The sequence below is a fragment of the Quercus lobata genome, chromosome 3 (genome assembly GCF_001633185.2).
Source record: "Quercus lobata isolate SW786 chromosome 3, ValleyOak3.0 Primary Assembly, whole genome shotgun sequence".
Taxonomy (NCBI): domain Eukaryota; kingdom Viridiplantae; phylum Streptophyta; class Magnoliopsida; order Fagales; family Fagaceae; genus Quercus; species Quercus lobata.
Window position 1 is genome coordinate 42,855,836 of NC_044906.1, and position 19,247 is coordinate 42,875,082.

The following is a 19,247-nucleotide window of genomic DNA, read 5'->3' on the forward strand; positions in this document are numbered from 1 at the left end:
ATATCCAAATTGGAGAAAATGAGAGAATAATAAGAGGTAATTTATCCCATTTTGACATTTATGCATTTGTACATTCAAATTTCAAAACTAATCACAAATATTAAAAATTTTAAAGCAAAATTACATCAACCACTTGGTTTAATCATTGTATATAATAAACTATTCATGTATTAGATAAAGTCAAAAGCATATCAAATTCAAAACAAGAGACAGATATATATATATATATATATATTTATATATTTTGAGAAAAAAAAAAAACAAGAGACCTACCAAAAGATAAGGACAAAATTTAGTTGTAAAATTAGTTGCAACCTAATCTTACTCAATAAAATAAACATTATTATATATTTTGAAAATATAACTATTAAATTGCATGTTCTTTATACTCTTAATAGTTAATAATACACATGTTAAATTTTGTGTTAATTATAAATTATTTATTATATGATCTATAAGTTTATATTTTATGCATAATTTTAAACTACAAAAACTTGCAATTTAAATAATTTATTGATGATATGGCTATTAATCTTTAGTTTTTTTTAAAAAAAATTTTATAAATATAGAAGATATAAGAAGAAAATGTAATACAATGATAGATTTGTTAAAATTTATCTCTAATAAAAAATATTGTGTAAGGTTATAGTCTAAAATTATAATTAATTTTGTAAAAAGATATTAAATAAGGTTATAATCTAAGATTATAATTAATTTTGTAACTAACCTTTATGTAAAAGACAAAAGAGAGAGAATCAAGTTATAAACAAGAGGATTTGTAGAATTTGAATGCTGATAAACTTTATTAAGACAAAATAAGACAATGGGTCTAGATATATTTATCTTTTAAAAAAATTTCTAAATAAATTATATACTTTAGGACCATAGCGGTGTGTGTTTTTTTAAAATGAAATTGAAAAAAAAGAAAAGAAAAAAAAAAGATGAGAATTGTTTTACGAGGCGAGCACCCGTTTCTTCACCCTTTCCGTAGCATCACCAAATCCTTGTTCTTCTTCAACTCTTCAAAGTGTTCCGCTAAAACCCTACCCATTGTATCATCAAAAAAAACGCAAGGGCTTTTGCGTTGCATAGCTATGGCGAGCACTACTACTACTACTACTACTGCACCAGTGGTTCATCAAGTGAAGGAGAGAATTGAACTGACCGAGATCGAGCGAAAAATCTTCGACAGACTTCTCGCCACTAATCGCCACTTCGGCCTCACCAATCAGCTCCGGGTCGCCGGCGGCTGGGTCCGCGACAAGGTACTAACTACTAAATTCTTCTTTGTTTTGAATTTTTAAAAAGAAGTGAATAATTTTTATTTTATTTTATTTTTTTTGAAAATTGAGCAGCTATTGGGTAAAGATTGCTACGACATTGATATAGCACTGGACAATATGTTGGGAAGTGAATTTGTTGACAAAGTGAGGGACTACTTGTTGTCTACCGGAGAACAAGTCCAAGGTGTTGCTGTTATTCCATGGTACGTTTTTTTTTTTTTTTCTTTGCTAATGTAGATCCCCACTACCTGATACATGGTTCTGATATGTACTTCGCTATTGCACACAATTTTATATCATGTCCTTTTGTATTTTTTTTTTTTTTTTAATCTTGTGCTATCAAATGATTGTGGCCTTTATGCCAATAACTTTGATTTTCCAGCAATCCTGAACAGTCCAAGCATTTAGAAACAGCAAGGATGCGACTCTTTGATATGTGGATTGATTTTGTAAACCTGCGGTCTGAAGAGTACAGTGATAATAGCCGCATTCCTACAAAGGTATATATTATATTATTATCTCACCAATTAGTATGCTATGGTTTGGTATCATGTGCATTCACATTTTGTGCCTAAAGGTTTTTAAGTTTGTGGATTATTGGACATTGAATAATTACTAATGAACTTAATCTGAAAATGTTTCCATGACTTATCATAATGCTTTTCTATGTGTTGGGTACTTCCTAGATAGTGCTAAAGAAGTTTTTTGATAAAGAATAAAAGGTTTTAATGGATTAATGAGAAGGTTGATTGGGTACAAGAATAAAAACAGAATGTTAGCTTCTAAAGTTTGACATGGCAATACATTCACGAAAGCTCAAAGTCTAACCGAATGTTATTATTCGCTTTTTTGATACTTTCTAGTTTTAGTTCTTATTTCTTGGGCTACTTTGATCTCAATCTGTGTCCGTACATATTTTAGATTCAGTCAAATTTCACAACAGAAGCTACACCATATAGATAAATTATTTTACGCTTTGCTTGAGGGATGACTTGTGGCTGATTTTTCATTATGGAAAGGGAGAGGGCTTAATGATTTGTACGTAAAATACTGCTTGTGTAAGGTGTTGCTTCAAACCAAAGTATTTTCAATGCAACATTGCACTATGTGTTTTGCTTAAAGATATTTTTCAGTGTGCTTTATTGGGGCAGCATTCTTGTAGGCATCTTTTAATATGTCAAATGACACTCCAGCAAGTGATGTCTTTCTGAGAGAGAAAAAGACCTCTAATGTTCATAAAGTCTTTTAGTGCCCCCCGTCCCCCTCTCTTCTTTATCCCTGTTGGGAACTTTTAGCCTTCTAGTGCTCTTTTTTTTTTTTTTTTCCTTTTTTTTCTCACTTGGCAATGGTATATATACATCTTACCACTAGGAAATAAATACACTGGTAATGAAAAAACTCAATTGAAAGAGCAGTTCTAATTCTTGCTTGTTGGAGTTTATTATTCGGGGGAAATGGGCTAATGAGCTCTGCTGATTTCTTTATGACATGATGTGTGGAATGGGTTCTTGTGTAAAATACATATGCTCTGCTAGTTTTTCATGAGTAATATCTTTCTTCTGTTTTCGTGTTTGCACGTGCATGTTCATGTGCACATGCCTATTTATGGAGCCTTTTCTGCTGAACTGATTGAAAGAATTGTTGATTATATATAAAAGAACATAAGGAGATCTCTCTTATGATTTGTATTTCCCATCGACATGTAAGTAAACTCAAAGCAAACACTTTCTGTTGCTCTGGGGCATCCAATCTTTTCTTTCTTTAATGAAAGTTAGTTATGGCTTACAGCAAAAATTTGGCACAGCAGAAGAGGATGCATACAGAAGGGATTTAACCATTAACAGGTATTTTTCCTGGCTGTCTGTTTTGCATTAAAAGGCATGTTGTCATGATGGGCTAATTATGTTGCTTTGGGATGACCTGTTTTTCTGTCTCTCTCTGCGCACAATTTGTAAGATGAATAGATGATTTAGTATCATTGGTTTTGATTTTTTTTTCCTCTTAAAGAGCAATATTGCTTCATTCCACAGCTTGTTCTACAATATTAACACTGATTCAGTTGAAGATTTTACTCAAAGAGGTTAGTATAGTTTTCATTTGCTTTACCTTTCTTTTCTTGAACTCTGCCCAATTTGTTAACTGTAACTTTGGATTTCTGGGCTTTGTTTGTCATTGCAGGCATTGCAGATCTAAAATCTGGAAAGATAGTGACCCCTTTACCTGCGAAGGCTACTTTTTTGGATGATCCATTGCGAGTACTTCGAGCTATCCGTTTTGGTATGTGTCATTTTGTCTTCTGTTATTGTCTTTTTCCATTTATTGGGGGAAAAATTTTCTTATTTGCCTTTTATTTTATTTTTCATTTTAAAATTTTTCTGTGAAGTTCATTTAGCTATACAAAAAAACAAACCATGTTCTTATCTCAAACTAACAAAGATTAATATCAACATTTCTGCACAACCCAATTCCTAAGCCATTCACTCTCTCTACTGGAACAGTTTTTCTGATTAATTATGGGAATATATCTTTCCTTCTAGGCTTGGCCTCCAATTTTTTTTAATATATCTCTCCTCACAGGAATGATCTATATGTCCTTTTGTTTTCCTTCTACCTTGTAGCACATTCATCTTGAACCAATCATGTTTTGGTTGAGAGCCTCGTAGGCCTTTTTTGTTTCCTTCTCATTTCTGTACCAGCTATGCATATAAATATGTGCTCTAACAATGATTTGAAGAGTATAAGCTTTTTAATAAATTTTATAGTTGGCATGCATGTGGGGGGTAATGGCTCAATAGAAAGTTGACTTAAGTGCTTGCGAAGAAAAACAAGAAAATGCCTCACTTGCATTTACTCTAGCTCTTTGGTTGCCCAGTCTTAGTGAACAGTCTAAACTTGATGATGCACCATGTCAATTACCTAGGAGTAGGTTTGCTGCCCTGACTTCCGATGTTTTTTGGTTTGTTTAAACTTCTATCCCACACTTGCTTTCTGCAACACTGTTATCTCTTTTTTGGTCATTTAGGTGCAAGATTTGGGTTCCTATTAGATGAGGAGCTAAAGAAAGCTGCTTCCTGTGATGAAGTGAAAGATGCTCTAGCAGCTAAAATTAGCAGAGAGCGCATCGGGGTTGAAGTATGTGTGTTATCTTGATGCTTAAGTTGCTTTGAACATTAATTGATCTCTGTGAATACAACTATAGCTTTTTTTTTAATGATGAATGACTTGAATGATATTATTTATCACTTTCAACTGTTGCCCCTTCATGCAGATTGATCTCATGATCTCTGGGAATCAACCAGTTAAAGCAATGACATATATTTGTGATTTGACGTTATTTTCAATTGTCTTCAGTCTTCCTCCCAATTTTGAGCCTGCCAAGACAGAAAACTGTGATAGGTATTTGTTAATTTTATAGCACCATATTTTCAGGTGTATTTTTTTGTATCTTACTTAGCAAAAATTACATCTGGGATGAAGTAAAAAATATCAGACTTGTTACTATAATAGAAAGCTAATTTTTGCTATAAATTTTCACTTAGTTCTATATGCTTGGGACAATAATAATGATGAAAAAATATTTTTGAAAATCCGTCAAGAACAGCTGTGAACTTTTTAGGTACAAGGATGTGATGTTACTAATGTATAAATGATGGTTGCTATAGCTAGCAACATTTGGTCACTGGCAATGAGCTAGAGCTCAAATGGCATTTACTCTTTACATAATAATGGGATGGATGGTGAGGTAGAGGGTTTAAGATCCCATTGGATCTTGTGTAACTTACCAATGAAAGGGGGTTGCTAGGTTTTGCATTATTTTGAACTTTCTTGGGTAATGCTGAATTCAGTGAAGGATCTTTTAGCATGTTGGAGAGGTAACACTAAGAAACATCAAAGTTCTTGTGTGGAATACTAGTCCATTATGTTGATGTGCATTGGAAGGGACTGAATTTCTAGGATGTTTGAAGGCATTGAGTACTCATTAGAGACTTACATTCTTAAGATCCTTGTTTGAATGGTTAATGGGTATTGGGGATCTTGCTTGTAATTCTTTTAGTATATATTTAAATCTTTGTAACTTGAGATGGTAGTTTTTTTGGTGGTGCACTTGTATACTCCCTTGTAATAGGGCTTCACCGTTCTTTCTTGATTGGTAAGTTTCACACACACTTGGTTGGTCTTGAATCCACGGCCTTATTCTCTATCTTGTTCTTATGAGAAGAGGAGGTGCCTTTTGTGTTAGGGTTTCACCTTCTTTCTTCTTTTAATAAAAGTTTTATTTTTTTAATTGTTATGTTACACATGTGCCCAGTGGATTTTGAACCCATGACCTCAACTAGCTGAGCTATAGCTCATTGGCTCCTTTCTTTTTACGACCTAGCCATCCCTAAGTCCTTTAAACATCCAATTCCATCCAAGAATCCTTCAAGAACTTGTCAAGAAACCCAATAAAGTGCTGAATTTGTTAAAGATCCTGTATCAAATTGGTCTTCTGAAGCTATCATGAATCATCCTTCCTCCTTACCTACCTGATGTAGGTTGTAGCATGGTGAGTTCCAATATGTTCCGAAATGTTTCCTTATTCCAACGCTTTGGAACAAGAGGTTTGATTTGTAGGAAAGCTTTGGAAGTAGCAACCCTTGTCAAATCCTATGTTCAAGGTTAGAAAGAACCTTTCAATGATTACTAAAAAAAATATCATGATATATTTTCCAAGTAAAAGTTCTCCAAGTTTTATAATGTTATGGGGTACACACTCTGTAGTTTTTCCATGCAATTTAATCTTCTGGATAAAATGATTACTGTCAGTTTTATAAAAGCGCACCTAGTTGCTAGAGAAGTGCCAGGTGCAGTGAGGAACAGTTGGGGGAAATTTTAGTGTACAAGCAAACTGAAATATTCTTAGCTGCACCTTAGATGTCGAGGATCATGCTGATTCCAGTGCTCAAGGTGCAAAGTTAGGAAGACCATTCCAATAATATAATTATTTCTTTTCTTTTTTTGATAGGTAATAATATTATTATTTCACGTTTCACTTCTTAACAATTGACTGGCTTGAGAAGGAAATTAGTGAATTATAGATTAATCAAGAAATCTTGATACCTTGTGCATAAAATATTTTGGTCCTTGTTCTTCTTTGGTTCAACCTCGTCTCTTTCTCTTGATCTTGCAGCAATAATAGCTACACTATATATTATTAATATATCAAGTATCATCCTTCTTTTGCTCTGGACAATGTCCCAACCATTATTCTCCCCAAGGTATTCTATATCTTGGTTGTTTGACAAATTTGAAGAAATTGTTTGACGATTTTCTCTCAAGCATATTTTAGAATTACTTGTAATAAACATGCAACAGCCCTGCTCCAGCTTGGACCTGCACCTAGGCTGTTGGAGTCCCCAGTACCTTATAGTGTGCCTTTTAACTTCAAATAGTTATGTCTATTTTTATGACATCCAAAATTCATCAATTATGTCTACCAAGGTTTCACCAAAATTTTATTTTAAGAATCACATATATTCAGACACAGAATCCTTGCACATAAATCAAGTAATCAACCTTTTGCTTTTTGTGTTTTTTTTTTTTTTTTTTCACTTTTGTGTGTTTGTCTTTGTCATTCTCAGGCTTTGCATCACTTACTTAGATGCCACATGGAATCTCATTCAATTGATTGGGGACTCTACTTTCAATGTAAGTGGCTAGTTTCTGAGCATTATATATCTACCCAATTTGCTCACGTTGCTCTCATTTTGTTAGTGGTGATGTATATTTGTTCAAGTTCATCCTCTACTCTTATATGCGTATATTCTTATGTTATGCTTGGAATGTGTAACATGTGAATATTAGGATGAACAACGAAGGCTGTCTTTGTACGCTGCCTTGTTTCTCCCACTTAGGGAGACCATATATAAAGATAACAAGGCCAAAAAGGTACCATCCTTATCCTCTTGTTATCCATTGTGTTTGTTGCTTCCTTTTCACTAGTTGAATGGGACGTTGTACTAGCGTTGGCCCTCATGCATTAGTTCCCTTGTAGCAAAGTGCACTGTTTAGCTAGTATTAGCAACTATGTTGTTTTGACAACACAGATTCGTCTGACCCTTCTTTCTTTTGGTGTTATCTTATCCCCCCGGTCTTCCCTTCCAAAAAAAAAAAACCTTTTCTTTGTCCCAGGACTACGCTATTAGGGAGAACAATATTGAATATATTTTAAAGAAGTGTAAGAAAAATTGTTGCTGCCTAAACAGAGATTTTTCCTTCTATTGGGTGAAGTAGCCAAGGTGAAATGATTCTCATTGTCTCCCTTACAGGGAGCCGAAATTTTAATCCATAGAGTGGTCATTTATTGTGCTGCCAATGCAGCGGTTTTCACTCTGCTTGAAACTTCGTGTAAATGATTTGGTGGGTTCCATCTATTGCTGTGTCTCTTGATTGGTTTTCTCGTGTTTAGGGAGAATGTTACTAAAGAAAGGAGTAAGAATTTGTTTCTTTGAAACTTTTATTTTTTAATAAACATTTCATTTCAAGGGCCAAAGTATAATGTTTTTGAATTTAAGATTAGTCGTTGATTATGCTTTCAAATGGTTGTTACTAATTGTTTTACTTGATATCTATGCTTATTTCTGAATGTAATCTACAGATACCTGTTGTCAACTACATTTTCCGGGAGTCTCTTAAGAGAAAAGCCAGTGATGCTGAGACAGTGAGCTTAAATCTACTCTCTTTTAAGTTTATAGCATTCAATATGTTAGTTAAAAATACCAAGTTCTAATGTAAATTGTTTCAAATTCAATGTTTCTCTAATCTGCAGATATATATTAGTTTGGTCTCAATTATTTTCTTCATTATAGGTTGTAAATCTACATAGTGCATTGGAAAAATTCTTATCTTTGATTCCTTTCCTTGAGTCTGATGGGGACATCGAACTCATTGAAGTTGACTGGGGAAAAGGATTGGATGATGTCCCTCTTAATTCAAAACTTCGGGTACTGACAGGTATGGTTTTTATTTACTGCATTGCATATTCTTTTTCATTATCTGCAGAATGAAGATTCAATTTTTAATTATTATGGGCAACAGCTGTTTTTAATTAGATCCTTTTGAAGTTCCCTTTTGTTCAGTGTATCCATCATCACTCTTTAAATAGTTTAAGTAACTAAAGACAACTTGCATTCTTCTTTATCTTATAGCCTTTTCATATGCACTATGTATGTGTTCAAACTCTAGGGAAAAATAAATAAATAAATAAAAGAGAAGGAAACCCAGCTGAATACATTTTGTGTGGCCAAGGGAATATAATTTAAAATATCACCTCTTGAATAATTGAACTTTGATTTACTTGTCTTTCCTTTGCAGTCTTGCTTCTCTTCTCTTCTTTTTATGTTTTGATTAGTTTGGATTTTGGAAATGGATAGTTTGAAAATGATGATAGTGGTAATAGGATAGGAGAACAATTTGAGAGAGGCCCATAAGATAATTAAGGGAGGAAATAATTGTAATAAAAAAAAAAGTCGTACTTAGCGCACAAAGATCCCACTTTTGTGGGGTTTAGGAGAGATTATAGTAGGCTTCCTTACCCCTAATTTTTTTGAAGAGGTTGATTCCTGTACTCGTATGCACTGCCTGTTGCTTTTGATGGAAGGCACTTGCCATCGCACCAAAGCCTGCCTCTTAGTAAAGAAGTTTAAAACAGCTACACTTCTATTGTGCTTTAAATGTGACCTAAAATTTAGGTATTTTTATAATTTATTGTTTCCTAATTTGATCCCATTATTTACTTATAAAAAAAAATAAAAAAAATAAAAAGATCCCATTATTTGGTGTTTTTTTTTTGGTCATATAAGTGAGGGTATTTTTTAACATAAAAAAAGTGGGCACCAAAGAGCCCTACTCCAATTATGGTAGTATGGATGATCTCTGGCTAACAATCTTGACAAATGAGGTTTGTGACATCTCAATACTCTCAAACAAGTTTGCTTCTGTTAAGACGCTGAATCAATTTTAGATCCAGAAGTGGACCTTTATATTATTTATTTTGAAAGCAGTCCTTCAATGCTTTCTAATATTTTTTTGGTTACCTAATCATGCAATCTAACTTTGTTATTGTAATTTTTAAGTTGCATAGCTTTCTTATGGCTAAAGTTTCATTCCATACAGGGTTACTTCTACGAGAAATCAAAGATTTTTGGCGAGTGGCCTTGTTGTTGTCTACGTTGTTATATCCCCCTGATGTTAATTGCACTGAAAATTTTCCAAAGCAGTACTTTCAATTGGACAAGCAAAGAGATCTATTTAAGGCAGTTGAAAGTGCCATTACTAAACTAGGTATGGGCAATGTCTCTTTCACCATTCTGTCAAGTTCTCATTTAAAACTTATTGGGGCCTTTCAATGGATTTCTTTCTGAAGATGCTCTGGAATTCCATATTCATCGGTGGCAAGTTACTGCTGTGGTCTAATACCTTTGCCTAAGTAACATGCCATGACTGATTGTTTGCTTACTCTGAAAACCTTTGCTTTCAGAGCCATAGAAGTAACTCCTGTGCTCTTAAATATTCCAATGCTGCCTTCAATTTTTCATAACTGAATATCTGTATGGTTAGTAGTGTTCTGTCACTTGTGGATTATTCAATTTTCCAGTGGCTGATAACTGCCGTTTAATTCTCGGATTTTGTGGAGTCCATGCATATTTATGCATAGGAGTGGCCCAGTATTGAATTGTACTAAATGGCATCAAAATCCAGAAGGGGGAAGAATTATTATATACCTCTGAACCATTTAAATTTCCCTTTGGGAAACAAGGATTCCCCACCCAATCCTCAAGCTGGTCAAGCCTTGGGAAAAACTCCTTTCAAGTCCTTTTTGCCACTATTTATTTATTTACTTATATTTTGGAATGAATGCAGGTCTTGAGAAAGTGTGGGTTGTAAAACCATTGGTCAATGGGAAGGATATCATGAGCATCCTGCAACTTAAAGCTGGAGGACCACTTATTAGGGAATGGGTAAGCTGTTCTTTTTCTTTCTTTTTTGGGAGCGGGTGGGGTGGAGGTTGATGACGGAACTTACAAATACTGTGTTTCTGTCATACTGCTGGAAATACTAAATTCATTCATTAAATGGCAGCAACAAAAATTGCTCGCGTGGCAGCTTGCCCATCCTGACGGAACTATGGAGGAATCCATGGATTGGATGAGGCAAGCCCATTCTAAGCGTGTAAAGACACAGTAAGTACTGGTTCTTTGAGATGTTCTCAATGTGAATCTCATCAGGCCTGATCAGTGAGAGCACTAATGGCTTGCACTGAAAGAAGCTCGGCTGCTAGTTGCCAGAAATTGCTGAGACACGGTGTGCTTCCCTGATGGATTTTTTGTGAATTAAAGCTACTCCGGTTATTGAGTTAGGGGTGCACCAGCACTACTGCCATGTTTGAGTTAGCAAAATGCACAAAATATGTACCCTTTTCTTCTTTTACCCCTTTTTGGAATTTTATTTTTTGGTAGGAAGATGCACTTATTTTCATCGGTTATTATTATCAGTGGTGAGGTTATGGCTCGGAAAAATATGATGTATTCACCATTCACAGTATATGCACTCTGTCATGCGGATGTGCTGATATTTAATACAAACATGCAAGTGCTCTAAAGAATCTATGATTTAAGCCTATCCAACTGAGGATCTCTTCCACCCCAAGAAAAGAAGCCTCCATGCTTATTGTTTATGTAGATGAAAAAAAAATCCTAATATTATGTGAATTTCTTCTTAGGCAGCGAGTTAGCATACGTCCTGGTGTGCTGCAATGTAGTTAAAAACACGCGCACCTAGACTCTTCACTAAAGCTGCATTTGGTAACACTACCAGCAGAATGCATAAATTGGGTCGATATTATGTTGAAACTTTTACTGGAAAGTAATCATGTTGAATGCATCTTTTGCCGACAATTTAAAAATATTATTGGATGGCTATTAATGTTTTTTTCAAGATAATATTTTTTTCATACGCTGTCATACACAAAAAATAACACAAAATTTTAAGGTAATTGCGTGTTTCTCTATGTGTGACCAATGTTTTATGAATTCTCTTATGAATAAAAAAATAATTCACTTACATGAAATTTCACATTCATTTAAAGTCATATCCATTACATCAAATCCAAACATAAAAAACGTAAAATATAGCACATAAAATATGAATTCTCTTATGAATGAAAAATATTTGTGAATATTTGAGTCTTTTGGTTGAATATTGCAAAAAAATGAGTTTATTTGTAATATGAGAATTGTTGGAAGTTATTTGAAAAAATGAGGAAAAAAGCAAATTTTGGCAACACCGTTACCGAAATTGTAATAAAAAGTATGAGAGAGGAGAGAGAAATGATGTGATGGTTGGAGTGAGAAAAAATTAGAATTTCGGTAATGAGGTTACCAAAATTCTTTCTACCCAAAATTTGCTACCCAAGTGAAGTGGCCAAAGAAGAGAAGTGCTCGAAAGGAAAAAATCAACTGTGGCAACCAAGTTGTTGAAATTGAAGAGGAGAATTAAGAAAAAAACAATTAATAGGAATTTTGGCAACAAAGTTGCTGAAAATTGGAGAAAAAAATATATTATGGCAATCAAGTTGCCAAAAATGTAGGGGAGGAGACAAAAATTATTAGGAATTTTGGCATGCTGAAAATGGAGGGGGAAAAAAAAAGAATTGTGGCAATGAAGTTGTCAAAAATTGGAGGAGTCACTCAACACTCTCTGATTCTTATTCTCCAAAGACTTTTAAGTACATAGAATATATTCTTTATTCATTCCCAATAAAACCTATTGATATCACACACATAGAATTTATGTCATGTATAGATTCTTTTTTATCTTTTTATTTCTCCTACTCGTTATAAAAGGTAGCATCAATTTTTGCATCTCCTCACAAAAAGTGTTTACATTTTTTGTATTGTTTCACTTACTTTTGATTGTTCATTGCTTTATTACTCTTATGCTTTGCTCCAGTGTGCACAACTAAGGATTGTAAGTTTTGGGTTAATGCGAGTTTTTGCTTTGCTTTATTAACTTACAGCTCTAGAAATTAATAAATTTATTATTATTGTATAAATATATGTTTTGTAAATATTAGAAGCTAATAAGTAAAATATTATGTACTGTTGTATTAGAGTTATTATTGTTTGTATGACGATTATGATTATGATTATTGTTGTTGTTGTTGTTATTCAAATTTTAGATTAATGAATTCTTTATGGTTAGGACTACGAGCATTTTAAGTTATATTTGAAATTTACCATAATAAATTGCAATAGTCACCGTATATGAATTTGATTATTTTGTTGTTGATAACATATAATCAGCCTATGACTTAGGTGCTTCTCAAAAAAAAAAAAAAAAAAAAAAAGACTATGCTTTAGGCTAGGAATACTTTATTTTCAAATATATTTTAATTGATGTCCATAACTTCAGCATAGATTGTTGCCTTTAACTTAGGCTAGGAATGGTCTATTTTGAAATTCAAATACTTTTCATTCATTGCAGAATATTGCCTTGTATAGCAAATCTTAAGTATGTTGATGATATCATTATAAATACAATATCCTGAACTCTTTTAAGGGTCAAACTGATTCACATAAACTTTTTAGTATTGTTATTTTTTGTTTATTTATTATTATCTGTTTTGTGTGTGTGTGTGTGTGTGCAAGTATCATTCTATAATTCTCACTCCTTTAGTTGGTATCACAATTGTGGTAAGCATTTTGACTCTCTAATTAAATTTATATATGTGTTTTGTTAATTTTGAAATTATTTAATATTATTTATTGTTATTATTATTATTATATGACCACAAAAATTGTAATAAATTGTATTATTGTGATCTTTTTATAATCATTTTTAATTTTTTATTATCAATTATTACATCTATTACTTGGACAAAATATATTGCATAATATGTTTGTTGGTTTATAATAAAGATATGTATGTGTATTATATTTATTTTTATTTAGTACAATAAATCATACATTTGTGTTTCTTTTGATTTCATTAAAGTTTAGTTGGTATAAAAATGCATTAAGTTTCTTGAATCTTTACTTTTTAGGGTGGTTATAGGTTGGGAAATAAAAATTAATTATATGCTTTATAAATATTATACGCTAATATATTGTAAATATTATATATGGTTATATTATAGTTAATACAAATTCTTGTGTGTATGATTATTTTTGCTAAAACTATTATTATCTATAACAATTTTGCTTCTCTTTCAATTTCATTATGAACTACAAGCATTGTAAGTTATATTTAATATTTAGCATAAAAAACTTTACTAGTCACTATATATTAATTTTAATAATTTTTATTATTGTTCTTTTGTTTTTATTTAAGATTATATATTTTTTAGAAGAAATTAATGATTATTTTATTGTGTTTTTTGTTCTTTCTTTCTTTTCTTGCAAGTATCACTCTATAATTCCTACATTCCTTCACTTCGTATCGTGATTGTAGTAAGCTTTGCGGCCCCCTAATTTAATTGGAAATTATTTTCTTAGTTTTTTATATAGATGGTTTGTATAAAATATACCTTCAAATATTTTAATATTTTAATCTCAATGTTTATATATTAAATATATTGTGAAAATGCATAGACTTACACTACTTTATATTATGTGTGTATGAATTTAAGAATACGATAATTAGGGTTGATTCCATTCCAATGATGAGTATGAGTATGAGTATGATTATGATTAATTTCTTATATTCTATTTAATTTAGGGTTGACCAAGATCTTAATAGTACTTTATTATCAATTCATTAATATCATAGAGGTTATCTCAGTGCAAAAAAAAAAAAAAATGGTTAATTTAGTTTGATTTATAAACAATTTCCTACTAATATAGAGGTAATGGATGTTGCATGGTTTAACTCATTGTAGCATTTAATGTAGGATATATTCGAAATGGAGCTTGGGCCATTCGATCCTTCTATGCTAAGCCAACAACAATATCACATCTCTAATGATGCAATGGAAGGCAATGTACGTTGTGAGATTAGAATTTATTAATGTCCTAATAATATCTACAATTATTCAATTTACATGAAAATAATTTCAACATTGTTAAGTTATGATTTTTATCATAACATTAGTATTAGCTTATTCCATGACAAAAAGTGTTGTAATTGCATAAATTTGTTTCCTTGTATTTTTGTGGGATTTTATTGTATTGGGTTTAATATTAAGTTGGTGAAGACTCAAGCTTAATTAAAGATTAAGTGGATTTCGCGAGAAGCTAACCCGCGAAGTAGCCACGTGAGAAGCACATGACTGGAAGTTGAAGAGTCGTGCTAGGCTGTCAGTTTCGAGAGTGTCTCGTGGATAAGGCATTCCCGCAAAGTACTTGCGAAACATTTTGTCTGGAGGATTTTTATGTGTAACTTTTTTACCCTTCACCCATACTATATATACCCTCATTGCCCATAGAAATTGTAAGGAGGCCATTCAGAGAGAAAAACCCTAGATAGGTTTTCTACAACACGCACACCCATCTTTTGAGAAAGAGCTACTCATCCTTAGTGAGAAATCATTCTAGCTTCTTCTCCTTCCCTCTCCCATTGTCATACCTTCAGAGGAGATTTGTACTCAAACACAACTCACACCTTTTTAGAGTGTAGAGAGTGTTTTGGAGTTTGGGAAGTTTTATGAATTTGCCAAAAGAAGCCGGTAAGGCTTGGTGAATGCAATTGAGCGTATTGCGGGATCCAGAGAGCTAAAGAAAACAAGGTTTTGTTAAGTCAGTTGGTAGCAGAAGCTTGGAAGGTCAAGTACATTGGATAGACTAAGCTTGGAGGGTCTTTTGTTATTCATGTACTCCAACTTTATTCTCTAGTGGATCGATTCACAGCTTGGAGGGCGGCGGAGAGGTTTTTCGCTGAATTCTTTGGTTTCCTCTTCGATAACATGTCTTGGTATTATCTTATGGTAACATCTCTCTTTCCTTACTCTTGTGCTTTACTTTTATTGCTTGTTGTTCATGTTTATGCACTAGAGTAGTTTTATCGGTTTATTGCGTTTCATTTACTCTTATTCCACACTTAGATAAGTTAGAGTAAAAGTAACCGAACCGTAATTATTAATTTGGGGGTCTAAACAGCTCTTGTGTTTTCACACAAATTCGAGTTTTCAAACATTACCAATATAACATTGTACATTTTTTTAAAAATTTTAGGTTTCCACCTTATGAGTGCAACCCCAACCGTTTGCACAGCACCCCCCCCCTTCCCCCGCGGGAATTAGGCGAGTGTATTACCCTATATTTGCTTCAATGTAAACTATACCATGTCAACTGCCTACCGCATATAGATCTTGCCTAGGGTCTTATCACTTCTCTGTTGGAGTGGTGGCGATCTGAAACCCATAATTTCACCTACCTACTTGTGAAGTGTCGATCACTCTATAGGATTAGCAATCATTAACAGGATTGCCTATAGATGGCAATGCAGTGTGCTGACCCACTAATTTGGACTAGGGAACAATTTGTCAGAATTTACTTATGGTTAGACTACTTGCAACAATATTGGACGATGGTGGTCTTAGAATAACCTGGGTAAGGAATACATTCTCAAACCTACTAAAGGGTGCCAATGTTGTAACAATTCAACAGTATGCTAGGGCATACACATTCCAGGTTTTGGCTTTACTATTTGGAAATAAGAGCTAAAGAAGATTGCATTGCTGCTTTCTCTAGCTATTAGCGGACTTAGGTGTAGCTGGGGAATATAGCTAGGGTAGTGCCACAATTGCTTTCCTTTATAAAGAGTTGTGTACCACTGCTATTAGATTAGCACAAAGGTTGTAGCCCTGTTTTCATATTACAATTATGGGCCTAGGAGCATCTTCCATATCTGACCCCAATTCCAATAAATCCAATGAATTTAAATGGTGACGACCCATACGGCTGCAGGTATAATATTTACTTTCTATTTCTATACAAAATTGTATGCTGTAGCATTTATCCTTGATACTTCCAAACCCTAAAATCAGTGGCAATCATTAATTGTGCATAGGTGGGCGACCAAGAGAACTTTTACTCACACACCAACACATGTTCTATGTGTGTACCATTCTAATCATGACAAGAATTCATGGACAAATAATTTAAAACACATCATACAAATCAATTCATGTTGCAAAACACATAATACAAAAACAAGATTTTCATGAACAAATAATTTAACAAAAGCAAGATTTTCATGCTTAGCCATGTCCCTAAAAGAATTCATGGACAAATAATTTAAAACACATCATACAAATCAATTCATGTTGCAAAACACATAATACAACAACAAGATTTTCATGAACAAATAATTTAACAAAAGCAATATTTTCATGCTTAGCCATGTGCCTAAAACATATCAATATGAATATTATAAAAAGAAAAGTAACTACTTAAGAGATGTAACTCACCTTGTAAGAGATAAAGAATGGATAAATATTTGCAAGTGTTGTTCCTTATAGTTGTTTGTAATGTATGGCACGCATGAATTGAAAAATGGTTGATAGAATTATGAGGGGAATAAGAGTGGAGAAGAAGGTTGATAGAATTTTTAGGGGAAAAAGAGTAGAAAATAAGAATCATGGAAACTTCAGTAGCATTAGTGCTGTTTAAATAGGATGCAAGTTCCATATAAGTTAAATTCTTAGATTTTAAACTGTATAACCAGATACACCAATTGAACAAATACAACACAACATAGACCAAGATGGAACACTCTGATACAAACAAATTACTTAACTATAAACATATATATTCATTGCAAAGAATCTCTGTTTTTTTTTTTTTTTTTTTTTTTCTTTTTTTACAATGTGCACATCAATTATCTTTTTCTTTCATAAATTTCTCTCTTCGGGGCATGCATGGATAGGTTTTGCAACATATTCACATATTAGCACTAGCACAGAATAAGAATATACGTACTTTTTTTTTTTTTTTTTTGGTTGAGAATAAGATTCAATGTACTTGAATCTATAATTATTTGTTTCATAGGGCAAATCATGCAAAGAATCTATAGTTATTACTTTTACACATATTCTTATTATTTCCGTACACTTTTACAGGAAATAATAAGAATATGTGTACTTTTTAGAATAAGAATCTATGTTGCAAAATTTTCTTTTTAACCTGACAACTCTCTCCAATTTTCGGCAACTTCATTGCCACAATTTTTTTTTCCCTCCCATTTTTGGCAATTCCATTGCCACAAATCAATTTTTCTCCTTTTCTTTTTACTTGGCTGCCAATTCCTTTTTTTTCCCCCTCCATTTTCAGCATGCCAAAATTCCTAATAGTTTTTCTCTCTCCTCCCCTACAATTTCGGCAACTTGGTTGCCATAATATTTTTTTTCTCCTATTTTTGGAAACTTGGTTGCCAAAATTTCTATTAATTTTTTTTTTTTAATTCTCCCCTACAATTTCGGCAACTTGGTTGCCACAATTTTTTCTTTTTCCTCCTATTTTTGGCAACTTGGTTGCCACAATTCCTTTTTTCTCTCTTCAATTTTGGCAACTTGGTTGCCACAATTGATCTTTTTTCCTTTGGAGCACTTCTCTCCTTTGGGCACTTCATTTGGGTAGTAGATTTTTGGGCAGCAACATTTCGATAACCTCATTACCGAAATTCAAATTTTTCTCACTCTTGTCATAACATCATTTCTCTCCTCTCTCATACTTTATGTTACAATTTTGGCAACGGTGTTGCCGAAATTTGCTTCTTTCCTCATTTTCCCATATCATAATAAACTCACTTTTTTGCAATATTCAGCCAAAAGACTCTGAATATTCACATGCATTTAAAGTCATAGTCATTACATAAAATCAAACATAAAAATGTATCAAATATAGGGCCTGAAATGTATAGTATTATAAAAAGTTAATTTTACATTATGTTAGATAAAAATTTTGCAAATCAAGATATGTGTGTTGGAATCCATGACCCAAAATTTTACAAGTCAACCACACAACTAGATCCACGAGTGCTGGTGAAGAATGGAAACAAAGTCGGAGTTTGGGTATTGTTATATTCCATGAAGAGAAAGGAGGCAGATAGGTAAGAATTGTCAATTTTGTTACAGAGTACCATTATATTATTTCGAGGTATATATATGTGTGTGGACAAAATCAAGTTCACCTTATGTAACTTTAAACAATCACACCATTTAATAAATTTTTATGAGATTATTAATATTTTAAAAATCTTATCTTTAGATTACATATTTCATATGTTATTAACATTCACACCAAATTTCATGTTAATCGGATGTTATTTACTATTTGATTTATAATTCATCTTTTATGTATAATTTTATAATGTAAAAAATTGAAATTTGAACATTTATAGATGAGATAGTCATTGATTTCCAAATCATCTTAAAAATTTTCATATGTGGAGAGTATAACTGTAACACCCCATAATTTTTTTTTACTAATTTCTTTCTTATACATAAATTAAAAAGGAGGCCTACAATTAAATGGATTTAATTGATTTGGGCCTAAGATATTTAAATCAAATAAATATTATGGTATAAGAGGCATAAGTGAGATGGCATAAGTAAATATATGGGCCTAGATAAGCTTTAAAAACAAACCCTAGCCTTTTACCTCTTAAGCTATACGTGTGTATATATATATATATATATATATATAAGAGGTTTCCTTTTGTTTTAGCTGCAACACACAATTGAGCCTTTTCTTTTCTTCTCTATGGCTATGTGTGAGAGTTTCAAGTATGGTTTGTCTTGCTGTAATTTTAGAAAGTTGGAATTATTCTATGGTCAACAATTGTCCCCACGCGTATAGGAAGACATGGGTCTGTGCATCTGTTATTTTGGTACCTAGTAAAATAATTGGCGTTGGGTTTCATGAATCTGAACCCATCACTATAATGATGGGAAAGCCGACCTACGATTATTACAATATTAAGATAGCC

The 19,247-nt window shown here is 32.7% G+C and overlaps 1 protein-coding gene across 1 annotated transcript; it reads left to right on the plus strand.

Annotated features, from left to right (window-relative positions):
• The first annotated feature begins 899 nt into the window (after window positions 1-899).
• LOC115981833 (tRNA nucleotidyltransferase cca2-like) lies at window positions 900-10,943 on the plus strand. The gene is made up of 15 exons (XM_031104216.1): window positions 900-1,265; window positions 1,356-1,486; window positions 1,666-1,783; window positions 3,072-3,127; window positions 3,314-3,363; window positions 3,462-3,560; window positions 4,306-4,415; window positions 4,552-4,679; window positions 6,905-6,971; window positions 7,128-7,211; window positions 7,921-7,983; window positions 8,132-8,276; window positions 9,438-9,605; window positions 10,185-10,282; window positions 10,404-10,943. The coding sequence occupies exons 1-15, from the start codon at window positions 942-944 to the stop codon at window positions 10,506-10,508; spliced, it is 1,746 nt and encodes a 581-aa protein (XP_030960076.1). The 5' UTR covers window positions 900-941; the 3' UTR covers window positions 10,509-10,943.
• The last annotated feature ends 8,304 nt before the right edge of the window (window positions 10,944-19,247 follow it).

Bases quoted from the DNA above. Each gene is read 5' to 3' on its own strand.
- LOC115981833 (XM_031104216.1), top strand. From the start codon at position 942: ATGAGAATTGTTTTACGAGGCGAGCACCCGTTTCTTCACCCTTTCCGT. The intron at 4,680-6,904 runs GTATTTGTTAAT...TGTCATTCTCAG, and splicing joins AAGACAGAAAACTGTGATAG to GCTTTGCATCACTTACTTAG. The intron at 9,606-10,184 runs GTATGGGCAATG...GAATGAATGCAG, and splicing joins AAGTGCCATTACTAAACTAG to GTCTTGAGAAAGTGTGGGTT.